General features: G+C 33.0%; 1 protein-coding gene and 1 long non-coding RNA gene across 2 annotated transcripts; both read right to left on the bottom strand.

The window, feature by feature from the left end:
- Positions 1 to 7,246: 7,246 nt before the first annotated feature.
- LOC139906412 (uncharacterized) lies at positions 7,247 to 8,722 on the bottom strand. The gene is made up of 3 exons (XR_011781906.1): positions 8,157 to 8,722; positions 7,966 to 8,105; positions 7,247 to 7,903 (listed from the first exon to the last, which is right to left on the bottom strand). It is a non-coding gene; the product is annotated as an uncharacterized lncRNA (long non-coding RNA).
- Positions 8,723 to 13,327: 4,605 nt separating this feature from the next.
- On the bottom strand, positions 13,328 to 19,879 carry LOC121124649 (uncharacterized). The gene is made up of 5 exons (XM_040719829.2): positions 19,727 to 19,879; positions 19,471 to 19,659; positions 17,048 to 17,223; positions 16,801 to 16,985; positions 13,328 to 15,774 (listed from the first exon to the last, which is right to left on the bottom strand). The coding sequence occupies exons 1-5, from the start codon at positions 19,759 to 19,761 to the stop codon at positions 15,535 to 15,537; spliced, it is 825 nt and encodes a 274-aa protein (XP_040575763.1). The 5' UTR covers positions 19,762 to 19,879; the 3' UTR covers positions 13,328 to 15,534.
- Between the last annotated feature and the right edge of the window lie 4,031 nt (positions 19,880 to 23,910).

The raw sequence follows: 23,910 nt of genomic DNA, 5'->3' as shown, positions 1-23,910 counted from the left end.
TTGTGTTAAAATTGACCACTTCTTTGTGAATGCAACTCGGTCTAATTGACCCAAAAAGCCAAAAAAATTCTCGTGCACAACTATTTTGCAGAAAGAAACACCGAGTACTATTTGAACAGGTAAAAGAGATGGGAGCATCCTTTACAAAGAGACTATGTTGGAAAATAAAAATTCAGAAAAGATGTAGTGTATCTTTGTTAGGTCAAAAACTTTTCAGATCACTCTCGTAGAAGCTTACCATTAAATTGATTGAAAATATAAATACATAAAATGTAGGTAATCACTAGGTTTTTATAGACTGATTTCGACAAATATTTGGGACCAGATGACGATTTCAGACCATAGATCAATATTTAATCCTTGTCAAATCGTGGACCAAATCTTTTCAATATTAATCTATGGACCGATTTTCTTCCATATTCTGATATTATAAGGGTCAGATATCCGATAAAACTAAGCATTAGATACGAGGGTTGTTTGAAAAGTTAGTGCAAGTTCCAAGAGATGGTACTACTTGCGTATGTCGAGGTTATCTTTAGTTAGTTGCATCTTTTTGTAAAACAGACACCATCTTTCAGCCAGATTGGTCAATTTCTGTCTGTTTGGCATTCGTTTGAGTCAAGGAAGTGGAGGGCTTTTCAATAAACGGACAAAAAGAATTTGGTGTGTTGATTAAGCATTTCTTTTTTGAAAAACAAAACGCCTCAGGACACTAAAAAAAAGCTTGATAAACATTGGGGGGACTCTGCACCTTCGAATAAAACCATTTATGAGTGGTTTCAAAATTTTCAGAGTGGACATATGGGCATAAGTGACGTTGAACGTTTTGAACGCCCTGTTGAGGTTACCACTCCAGAAATCATTGATAAAATCCATGATATGGGATGGATGACAGAAGAATAAAGGTGTTTGAGATTGCCTACTACTTTGGGAATCTCAATGTGGACCTTATATCCAATAATTTTGTTCCATCAGTGCTGAAGTGTGAATAGTTGCATTGTCGTTATGGAAAATGACTTTTTGTGGGCCAATCGAGGGTTTTTTCTTGCAGCTCGGGTTTCAAACGTTTGAACATCGATGAATAATATGCACCTGTAATATTTTTGTCCGGATAGTTATTGAGGATTATTCCTTGCCAATCTAAAAGACAGTCTCCATAATCTTTTCAGCTGATTCTTCGTTTCAAACGAAAGCCAAACGCAAAGAAATAGACGGATCTAGCTGAAAATTGTTGAGTGTTCTTCCTAGAGATGAAGCAAACGAAACATAACTTCAATACACGTCAGTTATGCCGTCTCTTGGACTTTTCAAACGATCCTCGTATATATGTTGTTAATAAACGGTAAAGTTTAAGTCCTTTTATTGGTTGATCCCATTTTAACAATTAACAGTTGAGTATTTTCATTAATATGAATAGAAAAAGGGTTTTCATTCTTAATAAACTTGGTTGTTACGGCCCCTAGAAGGGTCGACTATAAGATATAATTATCAATAAAATATATCTATCTATCCTCTAAGAAGTACTTTAGAAACATAAGTTATGAATATGACGTCACAAAATATCCCTCATAAAAATGGGAATGAAAAATCTGGGAACGCATTTATAGGAAATGCAAATACATGGAATGAATTTAAGAGAAACCTTTCATGCTTTTTGATTGAGAAATAGTTTTGAAAAATAGCAATTCGCATTCCTAAATTTAATGTAATTAATTTACATTAAATAAAAAAAGGGGATTCTTCTGCCTGGCGAGCAAGGTTTTTCCCAGGGTGAGTAATCCTACGGCTAACTTTCGTAGATAGTTTTACTAAATCTTCCCCTTATATATCAATATTTGCACCAATCAAAATTGTTTACGCTTAGTTTGTGTTCAATTTGTTTTTTTCTCAGTTTTAAACCCTTTTTTATAATAAATTTTTTTGTCAAAGTATCTATAAAATTATAAGACTCATGTATCATATTCAAATGTTAGTTTTTTATATTTTGACAAAAACCTTTTATAATTTTTCTTCATAACTAAGAAAAAGCAATAAATAGTTAAATACCAGTAATAAATAATAATACATAAAAATTGGAATTGCTAATTAATCATTATTTTCCAAATGCTGATTCCAATTCAAAAAACAACCGATTATTGGATTTCGATTAATCGTACCATCATTAGTCTGTACTTACTATTTAAATTTAATTTAACGAAACACATTGAATTATTAAATTATATGGAAATGTACTTGAGCCATAAATTTGATCACAGTAAAATTGTAAAGATGAATTATTCACAGGTAATTATTGAATTATATTTTCAAAAATATTTTTTTATGCTAGTATGCCATAATTTTGGGGTTTTTATACCTCAAAATATTTTTGGGTCATATTTCAAAGTATTTTGTAGAAATGATTGCTGTCAAATTTGAAATTTATTTAACACAAAGTAAAAATTAGGCTGTAAATTATGTTGGCCGTATAATTGGGCGAAAATTTTTCACTGTACATTATGCTATACGAACATTTTGTTGATGGACCATTTGCTACATTTTGCAAAAATATGATGAATATACTGAAAACCAAACAAACTTAAAGCTTGAATTGTGTTCTTTTGAATGAGATATAGTATATAGGTTTAATTAATTAAAGGGGAACATTGCCCAATTTATAATTTAAAAAATAATATCAACATTCACATGCAGAAAATTTTGATTAAAATTGCTAACTTGATTAAATTATTTTTACGGGCATTTGAACAATTATAAGCTTGTTCAAAATCCCCAAAAATGAAATAATGCCCCTTATGATATAAAGAAATAATAAGTCTGATTGATCAATAATTGAAAGGTCAAGACAGTGTCCTAGAAATACAAGGTAGGGCAGAAAAACGTGGGCTCGAAAGATGGACTTAGAGATACATCAATAATTTTATATTTTCAATAATAGGCAAAAATATGTTCATGAAAATTGTAAACAAGGTTTTTGCAAAAATAAAAAAAACCACTCAAAATGGCCCCCTTCAGTATGAATCACAGCCTTTACACGTGGCCTGAAGGCCACGCAGGAGTTGATGATAAACTCCTCTGACAAGTTGTCCCATGCAACCACTATGGAGGACTTCCGTGAGTCCACATTTGTGTGTGAGGTACTGTTAGTTTCCCTCTCCAAAGTGCCTCATATGGAAAAGTCCAGTTGGTTCAAATCTGGTGAGGAAGGGAGGCATATTTCTTGGACCAGAATCTTGGCCAACTTAAAAACCAGGTTCCTAGAACACTTATCAATGTTCATAATCGTCATCACATCCATTCTAAAGTCTAAGAGATTTGAGATGGGCTACCTTTTTGCTGGTTGCTCGCTCATGATGAGGAAACGAATAAATAATTTGCATTGTTTATTTATGTTTTAAGAACGGTGGAAACAGAATGTAAAAAAATAATCACTAAACCTATTCATAGTAATAAGAAATAAATATTAATTAACCCATTTAAGCCGCTCATTGCAGTAGCAGAACGTAAATAATGACTAACTTCAAACCTTTGTTCTTGTAAAACGAATGAGTGTACTAATTATTACAGCGCAACAATATGAAAGTACTTTGTCTTAATTTTTGTTTCTTCTTTATTATTTAAAAAAAAAATGATTATCATTTATTGTCCAGAGAGCGTGAGAAGACGAGGCATACTTTATCAAGAGATGTCCTTGCAATCAAATAATTAGTAATTTTATATCATAATATTAAAAAAATACTTTGTGGTATTTTTTTTTTTTTTTTTTTTTCAATGTAGTAACACTTTATCTTTTGGAAAATGGATTTATTAAAAATATTGCTTCCCTTTAGTAATTTCAATTTCTAAAATTTTAATTGTTGCATGAACGCAAGGATTGGCATTGAACTACTGGATTTCTTGCTGTTAAAATTTTATTGAAGGGTCTTTGTAACAAATACTTTCCACAATTAATTTTAAACAAAGGACCCGATGATCTAAATTTGTTGAAGTTTTAAGCCCAACCGACATGTAACCAAGCTATGATTCCCGTTTTTGGGCGTCACCTATCAAAGCAATTCGCCAGAAACAAGCCCATCCAGTAGAGATACACGGCTTGGGTTGTTGCTGTTCTAAAGGGACTTTGATACATCACTGCACCAAGGAAAACATAGAGCATACATCGAAAGCCACAATTAATATGTATTAAAAGGAGGAGTTATTCTTCAAGCTTTGGAAGAAATTCAAAAAACCCACACTAACTAAAAGTTTTCATTTGATTTTAATAATTTTTTCACTTCGATGTAAGTTTTGGAAAAATCAAAAATATGGAGGATGATGGTTCTGGAACTATAAGAAAGAATAGAGTAGATTTTTGACAATTTAACACTGACAAGGCGTTCAAAAAGTCACCTAGGGGGAACGAACGACATCTTTAAGACGCAAATTCCGATATAATAGTTATGAGATGGAACGACAATAACATAGTTACCATTGGATCAACTGAATGCTGTTTATTATGGCTGAGGAAGACCAACCATTTACATGAAAAATATTCTCAAGAATATCACTGAAAATAATTTAAAAATTTCTGTTATTCTTTTTTTTTAATAATTATTATTAAATTTTTTCTTCTATATATATATATTTACAAAACAAAAAAGAAAACAATAACTACATACTCATATCATTCTGGTGCACTTCGTTGCGTGGACACAACACACAAAAGGACCGATATGGCAATGGTTGTGTTCATTTGTTTATTCTATATATAAATTGCAATTATGGAAGTATGGATTTATTTATAGCATTTTAATAATCAGTATGACATTTCGAAGTAAAATATTTTCCGGAATAAATGGGTCATCAGTCCACGTTTTGCTGACCTAATCTATAAATCTCCAAAGATTCGAGTCCTTTGAGTAATACAGACTCTTTTGTACTCGTTGGACAATACATAAAGTTCAAGAAGAGATGAAAACCATCGTTTAATTTTTTTCCCCGATTCTTGACTGCTTCAACTCTGCTGTGGTTTATAGTTTTCTTCGTTTACGTTTCTCATTTTGTCGTGCTATCCCACAGTTCCACATTTGATTGGCTAAACTACATTTGAACCACATTGTTGTGTTTATATAATGATGATTAATGAATATAATTAATAAATAATTATTTATTACAAAATAACACTGAATAATTTACATTATATGAACATGCATTTGGTACTTTTGCCTTAGTTATTTTGCCTCCAGAAATTTTGCCCTAAAATATTCTGCCTTAATTCCATTTTGGCTCAGAAATATTTCGCCTTAAAATATAAATGTATAATTATGCCCAAAATATCAATGTATGCAAATATTCGAAAGTTCAGTCTGCAATGTTCTCAAACCATAGACAAAATACTTTATAAAGTTAATGTAATCAGAAAAATAAAAATAATAAAGAGGACTTTGTTATTAATTATGATTAGACATGATAGATTTTTCATGGTAGAAAAAACTCATGGATTGACGAACAATCCTAATACGAGGAAACAGCATTATTTCATCATTAATACAAAAGAAACCAAACATTTAATGCGTTTTATAATATTAGACATTTGAAAAATCTAAAGGGAACAACCATTTCAACCACAAATAAATAGTAAGGACGCAGAAACCTCATTTATTTTATTTTAAGACGAAATATCCTTGAGGGAAAATGTTCTAACGTAAAATGTCTTGGGGCAAAATAGTTTAAGGCAAAAGTACCAGGGCCCATATGACAAATATATATATTCGGCAAAATTGTCCTTTTGTCAAAAAGTCTATGTTGGTTCTCAAATTTTGTATTTAAGGAAAAGTTATTCGAACTTTTTTTTTTTAATAATTAAAAGTGAGCTAAAAATACCAACCTTGGTTTTTGGTTGAGTTAATCCGGGCCCCTCCCAATGAAAAATACTAGTCCCTGCCTGATTCTCTATAATTAATTAATAGAAATATAGATTTAGAAATATATGAACTTTATAAATTTTGGGATGATACATTTTCGGCTATTGGATTATTAATACTAGGGTTAGATGTCCGTCAGAAAAACGTTTTCCACCCAGACTCCGTCATGATTGATAAGTGCAAGATTTTTTTATAGTTTTAAACTGCAGAGGATTTATTTTATTCTCCATAGATGTTATAATTACTCTTTTATTCTTGAAGAGAGAACATCTAAGTAACAAGTCATCACTTGTGCATGAAAGACGTTTAGTTACATTAAGGATTTGTGGTGTAGTTATAAGTAGCATTAAGGATGATTACTTCCTGGCTATATACTTGCTAAATAAGGTATTCTTACTCGTAAACTGTGGGCAAAAGGCCATTGTTCTTCCACTTTTGGGAAATCATTTTATCATCTTCATTCTACAAAATTTGTCAAAATGTTCCTACAAAAGTTGAACTCTAAAATTTTTCAAAAAGTCTAAACCCTTATAGAAAAATATTTATTTTTCAAATTTGTCAATTACATTGGGGAAAAAAATCCTCAAGAAGTCCCCTGTGCCCCCAAAAATCATGTAGAGCCCCTAATGACGTCACTATTAAATAACTTGATCTTCCCTTTACAAATACCTTCCGTCGCCGCTGTATCACGTTTCTATTAGATCACCTGGAAGTAGCCATCAGAGGAAAGTGTGTATACACAAATCCCACTCCGTCTAGCTAGAGCATATAGGCCACAGTTCCTCCAATATCGATACTAAAGTCTACTCCGCGTCCAACAAGGAATTACACTCATAACTAGTATCATGTCAGTCCTTATTTATTCGGTCCACTCCAGTCTTCGGACCAATCCTATCAGTCCTTGGGTTCGGTCCTTCGCACTGTCAGTACTAGAACTGATTTTAACAAAAATAAATAATGTTAATTGACGTCATCAAGGACCAAACCATATAAGTCATTGATCTGATGTACATGACTGGACCGAGACAGCCCTAAATATGGAGCGATATAACACTACTTATAACTAACGTTGACAATATTGTAGAGAAAAACGCGCGCAAGGAGACAGGGGGGAGAAAGACATATGGTATCATTGTTTAAAATCAGTATTTATCAGTTGCCTGCTTTATTATGATTTTTGAGGGTATAACGAAAGTATTTATTAGCAAAATGTTTAATAAAGATATACTACGTATAATTGACTTAGACGGTTTTTATCCGTTACAGTAGATTTGAAAACGTCGCACTCCATGAAATTGTAATTCATTGTGAAGCATATTCTCAGAATAATAACTCATAAAACGACAAAGTAAGAGTATTTCGAAATATATTTGAAGTTCCAAGTTTAAAATAGAGGGCTTAAATTAATTATAATCTACATACTAAAAAATAAACCATCATACATTTAAGATAAATATACAGAATTAAACCATTAGAATCATATAACTAATAATAACAATAAATTATTAATAATAAAGTAAATGTCAAAATAATAAAATAATATTAGATTTAAATCCATGTCTTCTTCCAATCTTAGTAAGAACAGCTTTTAGAATCCCACTTTCATTTATTTCATGTTCATCTAAAAAAAAAAAAAAAAAAATTAATCCATGCAGTCAAATTTTAAACCTTAATTACTTATCTAGGATATAAAAATAAGACTCCTTTATAACTGATAAGACAATTCAGGCAACCATTCTTGACTTAATGTAGTTTTCTAACATGACATCGTAAAGATTTAGAGCAAAAGCTAATTATGTAGTAATGTCCGGCGATATTACTCCTTATTAAGAGCATCAAAAAAGATTTTTCCCCCATTATTTATGCTTATATAACAACATATATACACATTTGCTAATTATAATGCTACACCCAATGTAACTACCCCCGTTGTTGTGACCATTTAAGCAGTTGTTTTTGCCTTTTTTTCAACACCATTTCTTGGAGCTTATCAACCATAGCTAAGCCTTAAGTGATAAAAAAGTAATATTTATTGACTCTGTAATATTGGAAAACCTAATGATCATACCCAAGTCTTTAAGTGAAGAAACTAATGTCAGACAAATTAGTTGCGAACCATCAAAAACTACTACTCCCGTTGTTGTGACCATTTAAGAACTTGTTTTTGCCATTTAATGAGTTGTGTATCATAATTCTTGATAATTTTAGCTAAAAATAGAATCATAATTATGATTAGATTTAAAAAAAATGAATACTTACCGTTAGATGGTACAAAATTCAGAGTTCCATTTCGTCATTTGGTGTGGATGACTCTAAACATGCTGAAAATTATCTTAACTTCACAATTTACAATGGGGGTATTTCTATAAATGACATCATTACCAACATCCTCCATTAATTAATGATGGTTCCTCGGGAAGAGAAGAATTTACCCATGTATTTCTCCATAAATTTTTTGAACGTAGGATGATTAGCAATGGATAAGGTTATATTACATGCAATAAGCATCTTTGTGAGATCAGAGTTAAAGTCTGACTTGATGTATTCATCATTAACTTGATTTTTTAGATGAATATCCATGCTCTTGATATGAGACGAGGATAATGTGTGGCGTGTAATTCTAGACAGGGGACTAAAGGCATATTTATATCAACAAATCCGACAAGCCATCTACTTCTCATCCGGTAAGTATTTTCCAAATTCCTGGGCCTCCATTTTCATAAATCCAGACAGAAGGTGACGTTATTTTAGGCATTTTATTCAGTTCTCTATCGACTATCACCATCTAATATTATATTAATATTGAATAGTAAAGACGGGAATGATAATGTTCTTGATTGATAGAAGAAGATGTATATTATTTAATCAATGAGATCATCAATATTTCTTCTCTTCTCCTTGCACGCTTTTCTATTCTTACCAAAATCATCACCCTTACTTATAACTCTACAACAAATATGTAGGATGACTTTCCGTCATGAGCACACACCCTAATGGTTACTTAATACTAATATTTTCTCTCTTCAACAATAAATAATATTGATTATATACGTTTAGGTCATATTTTATGAAACTCTAGCTATGTATACCTTCGAGGTGTATATAAAAAATATCGTCGTTCAATTTTAATCTCATTTCATGTTTGTTTAGGAATTAAAGCCCTTAAGCAGGAATTTAAAAAAAAAGTACTTTTAAATCATCCAAATCATTAGTGTATTAGGTAGATAAGTAAATCCTAATGGATGAGTTTTGTCCAATATAAATCATGTCTAATGATATTATAATTAATAACGTATAATTAATTGGTTAACACTTCTTCCATTCGATCTGCTGTCGAGTTTATTTATTTTTCTTTTATCTTCACATATTGGATATAGATATTTTATCAGCTTAAAATAATTTTGCCATTTTTTCCACTTTTTTTTTTTTTTCATTTTTCACTACAATTATTTCTAAGACAATTTCTCCAGATATTTCGGTCCAAACCGCGGTTTTAGACCATTTATTTGTTTCACTTTGTTGACAAATTTTTTCTGAGTCTCACTTTATGGACCAATTTTTTTTCAGTCTAACTTTATGGACTGATTTTTTTCGGACTCTTATATTATGAGAGACCAATTTTTCTTTTCTTTTTCTGGATCTGGAACTGCAATTGATTTTTTCAAAAAAATATCAAAAGTACAAGATATTCTCTAGAACAAATACTGTATACTGTATAAATTTATTCATTTTGATTATTCAAGCAAATCAGTTGTGTACTACATAAGAATCCGTTTCCTTGCATATTAGTTTGTTTTATTATTTTATTATTCAGTGGACTTCTATGTTCTCCAAGAGTTAGTACTTAAGGAAGGCATTTCTAACTTGATCATCCATCTCAATAGATGCTCAAATTCAGAATTCTGTATTCCACGAGAGACAACGAGATCCAAGTTCATCCAAACTATATCTGTTTAAACGTTAATTGACCTCATTGTACTTGTAAATACATATGATATCATGTTAAAAAAACAATTTAGCCATGAAAATCCGTCTATACTAATTTTTTTAGGTACAAACTAGGCTACAGTTTTTCTTTGGACGGATCTAGACCAAATTTTCTATGAGACGAGTCTAGAACGAGCTTTTATGTTGGGCAGAATTAGTTCGGTCAAAAAAAAGAGTAACAGTCTCAGACCGTTCTAGGAATTCCAAACCGAAACCCAACACTAGTTTTTAGTACTGTAATGGGTACTAATTTGGAATTCAACGCCTCCCCCCAAAGAAAAACAAATAAATAATAATTCTAATCGTTGAGTAATATATCTCAATTTTAACTATTTTACATTTTGTTTTATTCGGACTGTTCAAAATTTAATGACCTTTACCTATGAACATATATATTCTTGTACAAGATTTGAACAAAATCGATCTCTAACTTTTACCCTAACCCTGTTGACGAATAAAAAACTAACTAACAAATAAAGTATCTAACTAGAATGGGCACTTGGTAGACTGATAAACTTCCGTCCAAAATCAAATTGAATTGTGTATCTCAGTTTGTTCCAAAGTTATGGTGGATTATGCATTTTTAATTAACGTTTTGTGATGCCTTGACATCTCAAAATTTAATGGATTCTTACCGTGATTTTTTATAATCTTGTACCAAGTTTGACCAAAAGGAATCTTTTCCACTAATCCTGGTCATTATCAAACAAATGTAGATATAAGCAGAAATGGCTCTAGGTAATTTTGCCATAAAATATTTTGCCTGAGGGCATTTTACACGAAAATATTTTGCTTTAAAATCACTTGGCCTGAAGTATATTTCGCTTTATGTGAGTGGAAAACTGCCCTGCAGAAAATTGGCATTGAATAAAAATGGGCCAATTAGGAAAATTGCCCCTACTTTGTTTTTGATGATTACATTTTATACTTGAAAGATTTATCCTATAATTTGTATCTATTTTAGGTTATTAAAAATTATTGTAAGAAATGTATTGTATTATTTTATATAGGACTATACATAATGTTTGTGTTTATATTTTGGGTTAAAATTGATGTTCTGATGGATTTTTTAATCAAAATAATATGTAATATGTGTTTTGTTGGAAAAAGGCTGCAATAATGCTTCAAATGCTTTTATTCCATATACCGAAAAAATCTCACTATTTAATGAGTTCGAACCAGAGACAAGGTAGGTAATAAAATTCAGATATGAAAATATGAAAAACAAAAATATATAATCAAGGCATGATTAGACATGATCCATTTAAGGACGAAGAATTATGATTTACATAATATGTATATTTTATTTCTATTCAATGAAAATATCACCATCAAACCAATCACTTTCACATTTCTTACAACGTGTTATAGCCCATAACTAAAGAAAATCGATGTAGACAATTGATAATAACAAATGACATGTAGCTTGTACAATTTTGTCAATGTCTTTGTGCATAGTAAGTGTGTGACCCGTCAACACAAAAGCAGGCTAGAATGATTTTTCTCAAAATTTGAGTGTTCTTCAACGACAAATTATCTTCAATTTGTATCTACAAATTATTCTTATTACCCCTGGGGGTGCACCGCAAATTGCACTTTAAGTATCTTAAATTGATGGCTGCAATGAAAGAAAGAAATATATACATATATATACCTTTTTATATATATTACGCCATATCGGGGGTAATGTAAGTAAATAAAGAAATTGGGATTTGCACATTTTCTTTAGTTTTGTTAAAAATTGTTTTTATGTGGACGCACCACCGCATGTTTATAGTAAGATCAACAGAAATCCTGTATTTCAAATTAAATTGTTTTTATGATGCTAAGAATATAATATTGGAAATCCCTGAAAATATTTTACCCTTGAGATTTTAGAATTAAGTTTACCACAAAGTGTGACTCACTCATATGTACCGAGTGGTCCATTAAAATCTGAACCCTTTGAATTTTAAAATTCAACAAGATATAATTTATTAATCAACAATAAAACAATTTCAACAAAATTAATACTATAAATAGATGTGTGTCTGAGCTCTCTTTATCATTAATGTAGCCGCCCTTAGCGGCAATGATGGCTTCCAGGCGGCGGTGGAAGCCAAGCAACCACTGCATATTTAGTTCACTGTCATGGAGAACCAGTGCAGGCTAACAGTGGCATTGAGGGCCTTCCGCTCGAGTGCACTCAAAAGGTGTAGATATCAGATAAGGTAGTATTTAAAACTGTCAAAAAAGAGTTCAAAAGAACTGAAAAGTCTTGCAACGGAGAAGATGGTTTTTTTTCATTGCTGGTGTCAAAAGTGACCTCTCCAACCCATTAGGCACTTTTTTGATTGCTCTCTGGACATTATGGTGTAAAGCAACGATATCTCTTGCATGGGCCCTCATGGACTTGGAGGGATTGGCCTGGGATGTATCCTTTAACTCCTCCGCGTGCAGTTGCCCTTTTTGACAGAAAATGTCTTCCTCTCCATGATTTTGTGCTTACTGATGGCGTAGAAGGTGGTCCTAGAGACACCCAACTGCTTGGATTGCTCAAATGTAAATTTGTCGATCACGTTCAAGTGTAATTTTTTGACTTGATCATTGATTTTCTGTTACCAATTGAAGAAAAATGCTTCTCAAGTCCATCAAATGCATGTGGAAGCTTACAATGGACATGTTCTAAGTAGAGCACAGTGCTTCAGGGGTATGAAAAATTCTAAAGTGGTGATTTTGACATGAGAAATTAGGAGCGCGGCCGGCAACCAAAAAAGTTTACGGACGTCGAACTTTCTACAAGCCCGTCAAACCGTTAATTGTGATGGCTACCAACAACAATTGGCCGATTTGAACCATGGTATACGCCAAAAACGCCCAAAATATGAAGCCAGGCAATACATGGTAATTTTCCTTCATTACAACGCACTACCGCGTCGCTCTATAGCCACCCGCCTGTATTGTTCAACTGGGAACATCTTGCTCATGCAGCTAACTCACCATACCAGTTGCCTTCCGATTATCACTTGTTTGCATCGATGGGTCATGCACTCAATGGTTTAAGGCTCGATTCTCTCGCTGAAGCCAAAAAATGTATGGATCGCTGGTTTTCAGCATAAGACGAACAATTTTTTTGGTAAGGCATCCATAAATTGCCTGAAGGATGGGGAAAATGTGTGGCTAGCGAATCCCTATAATTTGAAAATTAAATTTGCGACCATTTTTTTACTATAAACATTAATTCTTTGCCTCAACTTCCTCTTTACACTCTCAAAAAATCCCATCCCATTTCATTCCAAGAATTTCTTATTGTAGAGCCCGTAGAAACTTGTAGAAATTGCGTCAACGATACCCTTTTTCTTCCCTAACCATGTTTCCTTCGTATTACAAAATATGAGGATAGATCAATCATAAATAATTGATACTTGTATGTATGAATAGTTGATTTAAACAACACTCCATTATTTCGCAAAACTTTTTTTATAATTATTAATCTATCCGTCATGGTTTGCACCGAAAAAAAAATTAACTACAAGTTATTAAAAATTATAAATAATTATTATTTATACATATCGGATAAAAAAAGATATTTTTGTTGATAGGAAAGTGTATACAATAGAAGGCTCATAATATAGCATATTACAACTTAATTAAGAATTAATTTCCTTTTTGAACAGGATTATTGCATTTGGAGGAATACATGGAATAAATTATTTACAAAAAAGTGAACGGTAATTTGGTAGAAAATATTTTTGGCACTGGTTATTAGCCACGAGGAGATTTTTTCGCATGACATATTCCCTGCCTTCTTAAGATGTTATATTATAGGGGCTTTTGAACATCTTGTCTGGAGATGCACGGCACTAGTTTCGAAGTAAAACTCAATAGGATTTAAAGGATAATAATGACTGATAATATTATGAATCATGATAAATCCATTCTCAAAAAAATCAAAGATTCTATAGCAAGAAACCAATGCCACGGAGTAATAATTTGAATTATTCGACAGAAATTCGACTTTGTCGTTACAATCCTCTCAAGTTTTGACTAGATAGAGGGCATTCTAGTGGCTATACATTTGCATCAAACAGTCCTGCTATGCTCAAACTTTACCATTACATCTCATTTGTAGATCAGAAGAAAAAGGGACATAGGGTCTATAAGGACAAAGTAAGGGTAATTGAAATGCAAGAGTATCCCATCGTGTAGTTGGGCTTGCTGGAATTTTCGATTTGATGTACCATACCGACTGCTGGGCAAGACCGACAGATTTTGGCATCATAGACTATAACAGTGGTACTCTACCAGTAACAGTCAAGGAAGGTTATAGGCTGCTACCCTTGGTAACAGTTATAACCTATGATGTCACACTTAAAAAGCTTAGTGGGAGTGAAAATCATTCGGAAAATGGTATTATGGTATATACTTGTATATCTATTAACCTAGGGATAAATGATTCATGTATCCGGAATGGTGAATCTTTTCCGAAAGAACTCATTGAAAAGGTTGCTCCTTAGTCATAGGCATGTTCTTAGGTAATGCTTGAAGAAATGTAAGAAACTCCATAGATAGAAAGAAAAGCCTGTTTAAACAGTAAAGACTAGAGGTACAACGTAAATCAGATATTTCCATCCACAATGACCTCTGTTGTGTTGTTGAAACAAAACAAAAGCCTAGAAATGAAACAGATTACTCTAGAAGGATGAGGAAGGTGGGATAAAGGGAAAGTAGATCTAAAAAGGCCACAAGATTCGTGCATCACGCGAAAGAAAGTAGACACTCAGAGCCCAGGTCCACTATGACATAAAAATATAAAAAGGTGACGAATATGTATATGCAGAAAGATATCCAAGTGGGGAATGTACCATAAGCAAAAACGTAGGAGACAGAATTACCTAGAGATATACAAAATACATATTTGTTTTTTGGCGATCCTCAAATCTAAATATTAATAAAAATGATCATATCCATCCAGGATCGCCAAGTACATTTTAATGGGCTTGCAGCATTTCGGATACCCTTCCTCTTTCATCCCTCTCATTGTCAGCCTCTTCTCTTTCATTTAATTTATAAAAGTCTCTATCCTCCGCCTCTCTTTTTGATGATATATTTCGCTTTTCTTCCATTTGCATCTGTAGAAACTCACGGTAAGTATTCTGCTCTTTAACTCGTCTTTCTTTTTGAGCCAATTCAGAGGCTTTATAAAGAGCTTCAGTCTCGAGTCGAGCTTCTTCCTCTTCTTGCCTTTTCATTTTGATTTCCTTGACTTGTTGTCTTCTTTCATGGATTTGATTACGTAAAAGTTCATTCATTTGGGCCGAGGAGGAGGAATGATCCTTTCTTTTAACATTAGAAGGATTACTATTTGACGATTGTCCATGGAGTAAATCCGCTAGTACGCCTGACTCTAATTGCCGGCGTTTCTCAATGGCAGCCAAGTTGTCACGATAGCCTAGAATCCTTTCATTCTCATTCTTCTTCCGTTCTCTCAAGAAGGTCTGCTCCTCTTCTTTATATTTGGAAGAAGTGTTATTATCATACCCCTCAGATATTTTGCATTTTTCCGTTGGATTCACATGACTCATCATTTCCTTGTTCCTATTTTGGTATCCTTGAGCCTTTAAGATCCCATTCCTTTGCATCTCTTCATCCACAAAATTTTCATGAGCAGTCACTTTAGAGGCCTCAATTGCATCTTCTTGAGATTCTTCATTCCTTTCGATATCTTCCTGGAATTTCCTCTCGTGATGCTCTGCAAGGAGTTTTGGGCCAGGATCCTGGATTTGTGTTTCATATCTGTCAGTGTATCATCATCTTGTATTACTTTTTCTTCTGCAAGGAGTCTTTGAGCTGTTGCTTCTTTCTCAGATTCAAGATCCGTCGTTTGGGACACGTGGTTTTTAAGTTGGATCTGTAATTAGATATTTAACGTAGATTAAATAGCAACTATTATCAATAACTTGGACGTGCAACATAAATTTGGGGCGTCTGGAGGTATATATTTTGGGTTTTTGACTTTTTTTGAAAAATCCGTATCACTTTATAAAAAATATACTTTTTAAAAAAAAAAAATCATAATCCACAGTTGTTTGCAAAAAATTATAATTTTTTGGAATTTTTTTTTTAAATATTAAACTTTTTTGGAAAATTTTCGAAAATTAAATTTTAAATATTAAACTTTTTTGGAAAATTTTCGAAAATTAAATTTTAAATATTAAACTTTTTGGAAAATTTTCGAAAATTAAATTTTAAATTTTAAAGTTTTGAGAAACATTTCAAAAATCCATAGCATTCACAAAAAAATTAAAAATATGATTTTTTTTTTAGCTCTGCTGTGTAATTTGCCTGAGTGACCTTTTTTAAAGAAAATACTATAGCCCACATTTTCAAAAACCCTCCTACCTAAAGCTTTAAAACAAAGCACCAAAATGCGCTTCTTAGCTTGCAGAATACATTTTCATAGAGGGTTATGTAAACTGTCTGAATATTTTAGCCATTCCGGTTTTTTTTTTTTAAATTGAAAATATAAAGAAAAAATTTTCTTTTCCCTAGCAGTTGTCATTATTTTTATTAAGTTCCTGAACGTAGTGGAACATCCTTTCCTAAATAGATTCAATTATATTCAAAACCTGATTGATTATTTGTGTGTGTTTATAAAAGACGGAGATTAACCCCGAGGATTTGTTGAGGGAATTATAATTGTGAGTCCTTGTTGGACTGTGATTGGAATAGAGGATTGACATTCGACACCTTCTTGCCAATAACCTTGTTTATTTCCTTCTCCCCCAACTCCCTTGTTAACAGCTGATTGTAGCTGATCTCCTCCAAAACATTATTACAGTGCTGATTTACGGTTTCATTTTTTCACATGCCCATTATAAACACGATTTTCATCACTAGTCATTTGTAATATAAATATATTAAAAGTTAAAAGTACTTGATAGTCCCAATCATTTGGTAGTTTATTCTCCAATTCCTTTGTCCTTTCCTCCCGTAATAATATACTGTCATTCTCCAATTGTTGATATCGAGATTCTTCCAAAATTTTCTTTTTTTCCATTTCCTCTCGTGTCTTCCTTTCCTCTACTTCAGATTTGAAGTTGCTCCACTTTTCAGATTCATCTTAGATTGATAATGATAAATAGTCAACTTTCATTCGAGTATATATAATGAGGACTACTTACCCGTTCTGTCTCGATAGCTTTTTATAAAGTCATACTTTTCAAGCCTATCATTCTGAAGAGATGATGGAACACGTGCTCTAGGAAGGGGAGTAAGATCTTTAAAACCATTCAGGCCCAGGGCCAAATCTACTCCTGTGGGTGGACGGCTAGTATACTTTGAACTCCCTGAATAATATCTATGATATAATAAAAAATATATGTAGTTTAGGGTACAATATTTACATTTAAGTTGTACATCTCAATCAAATTTTGGGATAAGTCAAAAACTCTTTACTAAGTAAATAGGTATACCCCAAAAATTTTGCTTAGTTTATTTTCTTACCACAAGACAACTTTTCCAAACTAGTTGTAATCAAAATTCGAAACAATAATCTAATCTATATCTTTCTGTCACTTCAGAGATTGGGATTTGATTTGTTCGAATTTTTTTTAGAAACAAAAAACTTGATGAGGTTTAGTGATTGCAACCAAACCGACTTCATAAGTCGACTTCCTATTTTATCAATAAAATACAAAGTCGACTGATGTTTGGTTTTTCTTTTGTAATTCAAAATGGACTCACAGTTTAAGCAGATTGTAAAAATCATCATCGTCCGAGTCAACCCAAGATTGTAAATGTATTATTATTATTTTTTTTTTTGATATCGAGATTCTGTTATTTGTTTCATGAATTGGTATATGTGGTCATTTAACAAAAAAACAAGCTAGATTATTTTTTATCAAAGTGGAGCGTGGATTACATTTGTATTCCTTCAGGAATTATCGTTTAATTGTATGAACAAATTATTCATATTCATAACCCTTTGGAGTCGTAGTAAATAGCACTTAGATAGCGAAAATTGATGGTCATAATAAAAGAATGGATAATGGATCTTATTTGAAAAGGGTCAACTTAACCCGAAATATGTTATTTTTAAATAAAAGTTCTTGGTTATCCTAAGCCATCCCAGTAATTTGAATAAAAAGCCTATAATTGACTCAAATATGTCTATGAAATATTGGGCAAGCACAGAAACAAATTGTGATTTTCTTAATTTCCTGATTTTTGTTCAAAATTGTTTTTACGCATACGGGTGTCCACGATAAAGTGGAACTACTTTAAACTTCATCCCGATCCATAATGTGGATATTCGGGGTTAAATCATACTAATATAAAAGGTTGCGTGAACAATACACTATAACTTCACCCCAATTGTTTTGACAACAAACAATAGTCATCATGGAACAAACAAGGAGGGACGCCATCCTCGAATTGGCTCGCGCGGGACACAAGCCCTCTGCTATCTACAGGCTTCTTAACTACCACAAGACCAAGACGGTGTACCGGGCCTTCAATGCCTGGGAGGTTGAGGGGAAGTTCTGCCGCAAGGCCCACAACATGAGAAGCGACTGAATCCGCACTCCCCGCTTCCTTGAAGGCCTGCAGAAGTCCATCAAGGCTTTGCCGGGGACTTCCTTGTCCAGGTTGTCCCAGAACCGTTAAGTGAGTAAGCAGTTGGTCTCCAAGGCTGTGAAGGAGGACCTCAGATACAGGTCATACCGAATGACCAAACAACACATCCTCACGGCATCCATGAAGGCCATCAGGCTCACCAAAAGTGTCTTCTCAATGACCTGAAGAGCCATGGAGGAAGAATTATCTTCTTCTCCGCTTCGACAGAAGCTACAACGTCCAGAATGACAGGTGGCTTGCCTAGCAGAGAGAAGAGGTCCCTGGAGTCTTCACCACAAAGTTCCCGGCCTCCGTGATGACCCTGGGTGTCATCTGCTGCACCGGTGAGGTGATGCCTCCTTTCTTCTTCAATCCCAAGGAAAGGGTTAACGCGATAAGGTACTGCGAAGTCATGGAGGAGTTCGTCATCCTCTGGATGAAGGATACGGCAGCTGGGAGAGAGTTCATATTCCAACAAGACTTAGTGCTCGCACACATCGCCATGAGGGCCACTAACCTCTTCAACTCCCACGACATACCTTTCTGGGATCGCAACACCTGGCCCTCCAACTCACGGCACCTCAATCCGTGTTATTACTACTGGTAGGGGATGTTGGAGAGGGAGGTGTGCCAGGTCAGCTACAAGAGCATCGCGGCCCTGAAGGGCTCCATTATGAAGGAGTGGAATGCTGTCGATTCTGCGGAAGTCATCAGGGCATGCAAATCCTTTAGGGGCAGGATGGAGAAGAACGTGGCTGCTGAGGGAGGACATGTTGAATAAATTTAGATTTTAATATCATGTGTAACTTTTTCATATTAACAAATACACTCCTAATTCCATTTTTATCATGCAGGTGAATTTTAAGATAGTTCCCATTTATCGTGGACACCCTGTATAGCATATATGGACCACATTTTTAACAATTCCTCGGACAGGATGTGATAAGAAAACGACTTTTAAAAGCCTAAACAATGTATATAAATGACTCACGTTGACTTTGTATGTGACTCCTCATTCCTTCCATGTGTTTTGCGGTTTAGCATCCTTTTTTCATTCCCATTCTCAAATTCTTGTATACAGCGCTGCCGCTCCACTTTCTTAACAACATCCTGGTAGTATTGATTATCAGTATTACTGGACTTATTCCTGGACATGAATGTATTGTCCATTCCATGAAACCTATTGTAACAATTATTGAGTAAAATAATGATGAAATGTAAAAGATTGATTCATATTGAGGGATTACGTGGACTTGGATGAACTTCCTCCTGATCTTGGCATTCTGTCTTAAAGAGTTATACAATCACTACTGACGGAGTAGTGAGCAAAGAATGCAAGACGTATAAATTATTGAATTATTATTTTTCTACAGACTCTTTCCCCCTCATGTTGGTACTGCGTGTGTAATCAATAGACAACCAAGTTCAAAGTAATCATCATTGGCGATGACGCATTCACACCACTACTCGACTGAACAAAAAAAAATCGATTAAATATTACTAATAAATCGACTTTAACTACTTTTATAATTATTAAGACGCACTACGTGACTAATTTTCCTCTGAGTCTTCAAGGGATTGCTTATAGACCCTTTGGAATTGAGGTTATATTACGTTCAGCCTCCTTTTTTAATCAATTTTATTTTATTGGCTTCATAATAATGGCCGAATTTATTTTTATTTAACAAAAAGTATCAAAACAATTGAGTAATCCGTCATCATTAATTCATTGCCTGTATTAATGCCTGCTTTTCATTGTCTTAGAAATCACTCCAAACTAAATTATTAAGCAAGCTTCGAGTACTAGTATTGGTCGTCAAGAGACGGACACATCATCTATCGTAAGGCAAAGGTTCGACAAACTTGGGCAATGAGATGGCTTGAAACATGCGGATCCAAACGTCATTTTGACGAACACATTCACTGATACACGTCAAAAATGGTTGAGGTACAATCTAAGAACGTCTTGTCTTTTATCAAACAAGGACCGGGCAGATCCTAAAGAGATAAATTGTTATTTTTAACCCTAAAGAATTAGTTATCAGGTCCCTGGATTTGCCAATTTTCCTTCATCCTTTTTTTGTCATAAATCTCATTTTAATTAGACATGCAAATGTCAAAAAACAACCAAAAAATAAAAAAACTCTGCGTTTCATGACTACACTCACACGTAGTCACTCAATACTCGGATGTTCTCTCCTCAATAATGAAATAGTAATAGCTTAAGAAATTCGTTAGTTGATAAAACTCATTCAATGTCACATTAATTATTTTTATACTATATAATGTACTTCCCTTTTTTTCCTTTTTTAAATAAAAGCATTAGCTACACATCCATTCTGGCATCAAACAATTTTTCAATGACTTTATGTTTCTCAACGCAGTTGATTCATGGTTTAAACTGAGCAGATTAAGTATACAAAAGAAAGGTTGTTGTCTATGGAGAGTACATTCAGGTGAAGTTAAAGTTTAGCTTGGATATAATCACTAAATTGGAAAATCAAGAAATATGTCCGGATACTTCTTCCCACCCCCTCTACTCCTCATTTCTTTTTTTTTTAATATGACGTCATAAGCAAGAGTGTACTTAAGTCTAGAGATGGGTTGAGCCTTAGCTACACACGCTCCTTGCACAATATCATTCCAAGTCAAATTCAATTTATGATATTTATATGTGTGCTTCTTTTTTTCTCTCTCTCTCTTTTGAATATGAGCTCCTTGTTAAAACTGAACCATCATCTGACATACAAATGACAGACAGACAGACCATCTTTTATTTATTATGACAGATTATTATACTACTTAAGTTAAGATACCACATCTATCATGCATGTTGAGAGGAAGTGCATACGTGTTCATATAATTTATATCTAACAACGTATCATATTATAATCATCAAACCTCTTCAACTCTCTATTTAAAAATAAAGAGGTTTTGTAACATCAATTGTGCCTTGTTTGTAAGAGTCAAACTGTAACGATAAATTACATTTTAGGAGCACCAGAATAACGAACGTGGCATATTATCTCTGACGGGAGAGTTGATGATGTTTACTGATTACAATATATAGTTGTTTCCTTGAATTATTCATTTTTAAGTACGTGGTTGTTATCATAGAACTGCGTGACCATAATCAACTATGTAGCAACAAAATACATTTGTAGTTCAAGCTCAGCGTGTCATATTAAAAAAAAAGTAGAGGAATTAAATAATAGTTATGTCCATATGCCCATTCCAATGCGACTCTCGTAGAAATTCACGATACCTATTCCGATTCTTTAATATTTTAAATAGTAGTTAATTAATACCATTTTGTTATAAATTTTTAGGAATTACAATTGATAAAATAAAGAAAGACGATTTTTATGCTAGGCGAGCTTATTCGGAACCGAATTTTCCTGGGGCGAGTAGTCTCACGGCAAACTTACCAAAGGCAAATTTTGTAAAGATGAGCTTTCCCAAATCCCTTTAGAAAAATTATTTCCCTAAAATAACAGTATCTACAACAACCGCATGTGTTTAAACCTCTTTTGTTTACGTTCAATTTGTTTCTTCCCACTTTTCCACCATTTTGTATCATATATTTTTTTTATTGCAATGTTTATAAGATTATATGAACTCAAATAACGAATTCACATAGTAGTTTTTTTAGATCTTGACGAATATATTGAATTTTTTTTTATAACTTAGAAAAGTAATAAATAGTTAAATGCCAGTAATAAATAATAATATATATGAATCAGAATATCAAATTAAACATTATTTTCCTGATACCTATTCCAGAAAATACTTCCGATTCTCTTATTACAATTAATCGTCCATAATTAATAAATATAAAGTACTTCTCAGTAGGGATATGATTTGGGGAGGGGGGTGCGAGGAGAAGGCGGGAGTGTGAATTATGATACTATTAAAAATTAGTAGAATAAAAGGTTAAACCATTATGTAATCGGGCTTGCTAGAATTTTCTATTTGATGTATTGCACCGACTGCAAGGCAAGACAGACAGATTTTCATTTTTTTTTTAAAGCAACCACTCATACACTATGACGTCAATGTTAAAAAGTGTGATGGAAGCCAAACAACAGTTGTACACGTGTTATGTTACAACCTTGTATTTTTATTAACTTTGGTGCTATCGACTAAGGTACCTTTGCTTCTTGGATGATTTTGGGGGAGAAAATGAATTACAGCTATAAAGAGGAGAACCTTCTTAATTTAATTTAGGACTAGGGAAGGGAAAATATTATAATTATATTTATGTAAGTGTGGTGGAAGTAAAACATTTTTTGCATACGGCTTATGGTATAACCTTGTATTTCTATTAACCTTGCTCACATCCAAGGTTAACAGAAATACAAGAATAGACCATTATGTAATGAGGGTTGCAAGAATTTACATTTGGATGTACGGTACCGACTGTTAACCAGGTAGGACAGACAGATATGACGTCATAGAGTATAACGGCAGTATTCTAACAGTTAATTATTATTTAATTGTGTTATGATTTTGTTTGATTACAATTAATGTAATCAGTTTCCTGTTGGATTAGACAATCATTTGAGTGTGTACGGTATATTTATATATGTTCATATTAATTTTTGGTTTCAGGAGTGAAGATATTTGATGACATAGAAATTCATCTCAATTATACTTCTTACGTTCATCCTGTAACTACAAGGTTGGTTTGAAATTGTACAACCTCAACATGAAGATGGCAGCACTGGCAAATAATAGCAAGTCACAGCATCTATCTAGCATCTGTTGACAGTAGTTACTCAGTAAAGTTTCACCTATTTTGGATGCACAGTTGTTATGTTTGACTGAGTTGATGTGAGTGTTATTTTTTTTTGTCTTGATTTTTATAATTTAAATTTTTCAGCATAGTCTCAGACGAGACTGATTTTCAGAGATATGAGCATCACAGAGAAAAAATGTTTATAAAGAGTTTATCATCATTTATCATTTATATAGCTCAACACAAAAGTAAGCTAGAATGATATATCAAAATTGAACGTAAATTACATTTTTATACGAATTATCCTCAATTTCCAACAACAAATTATTATTCCTAACCCTCTGAGTGAGTCTTAAACTACAGATAAACTAGCCAAAATTGATTGTCACAATAAAATAATGATACATTTTGAAAGACCATATGAAGTAAGTCTTACTAATCAAATAAAAACTTTAATCTATAGCTAAAAATCTATCGCAACTCATCCAACAGTTTGAATACAAAGTCTATAATTGACTCAAATATGCTAATGAAATATTGGGATTTACGTATATATGAAGAAAACCCGTAAGTTGAAATTTTTTCCTGTCCTTTATTTTTGGTCATGATAGTTTTTATGCTGATTCACCAATTAAACCAATGTTCGTTTTTTAACGTATATTACGTTTAGGTTTTACCATATGGAATTTTGCT

Source organism: Lepeophtheirus salmonis, chromosome 9 (assembly GCF_016086655.4).
Source record: "Lepeophtheirus salmonis chromosome 9, UVic_Lsal_1.4, whole genome shotgun sequence".
Lineage (NCBI taxonomy): Eukaryota > Metazoa > Arthropoda > Copepoda > Siphonostomatoida > Caligidae > Lepeophtheirus > Lepeophtheirus salmonis.
Note: the sequence above shows the minus strand (reverse complement) of the source record. Positions and strands in the feature narration are given on the sequence as shown.

Bases quoted from the DNA above. Each gene is read 5' to 3' on its own strand.
- LOC121124649 (XM_040719829.2), bottom strand. From the start codon at position 19,761: ATGCCAAGATCAGGAGGAAGTTCATCCAAGTCCAC. The intron at 19,660-19,726 runs GTAATCCCTCAA...TTGTTACAATAG, and splicing joins GGAAGTTCATCCAAGTCCAC to GTTTCATGGAATGGACAATA. The intron at 17,224-19,470 runs GTGAGTCATTTA...ATTATATCATAG, and splicing joins GAGTCACATACAAAGTCAAC to ATATTATTCAGGGAGTTCAA.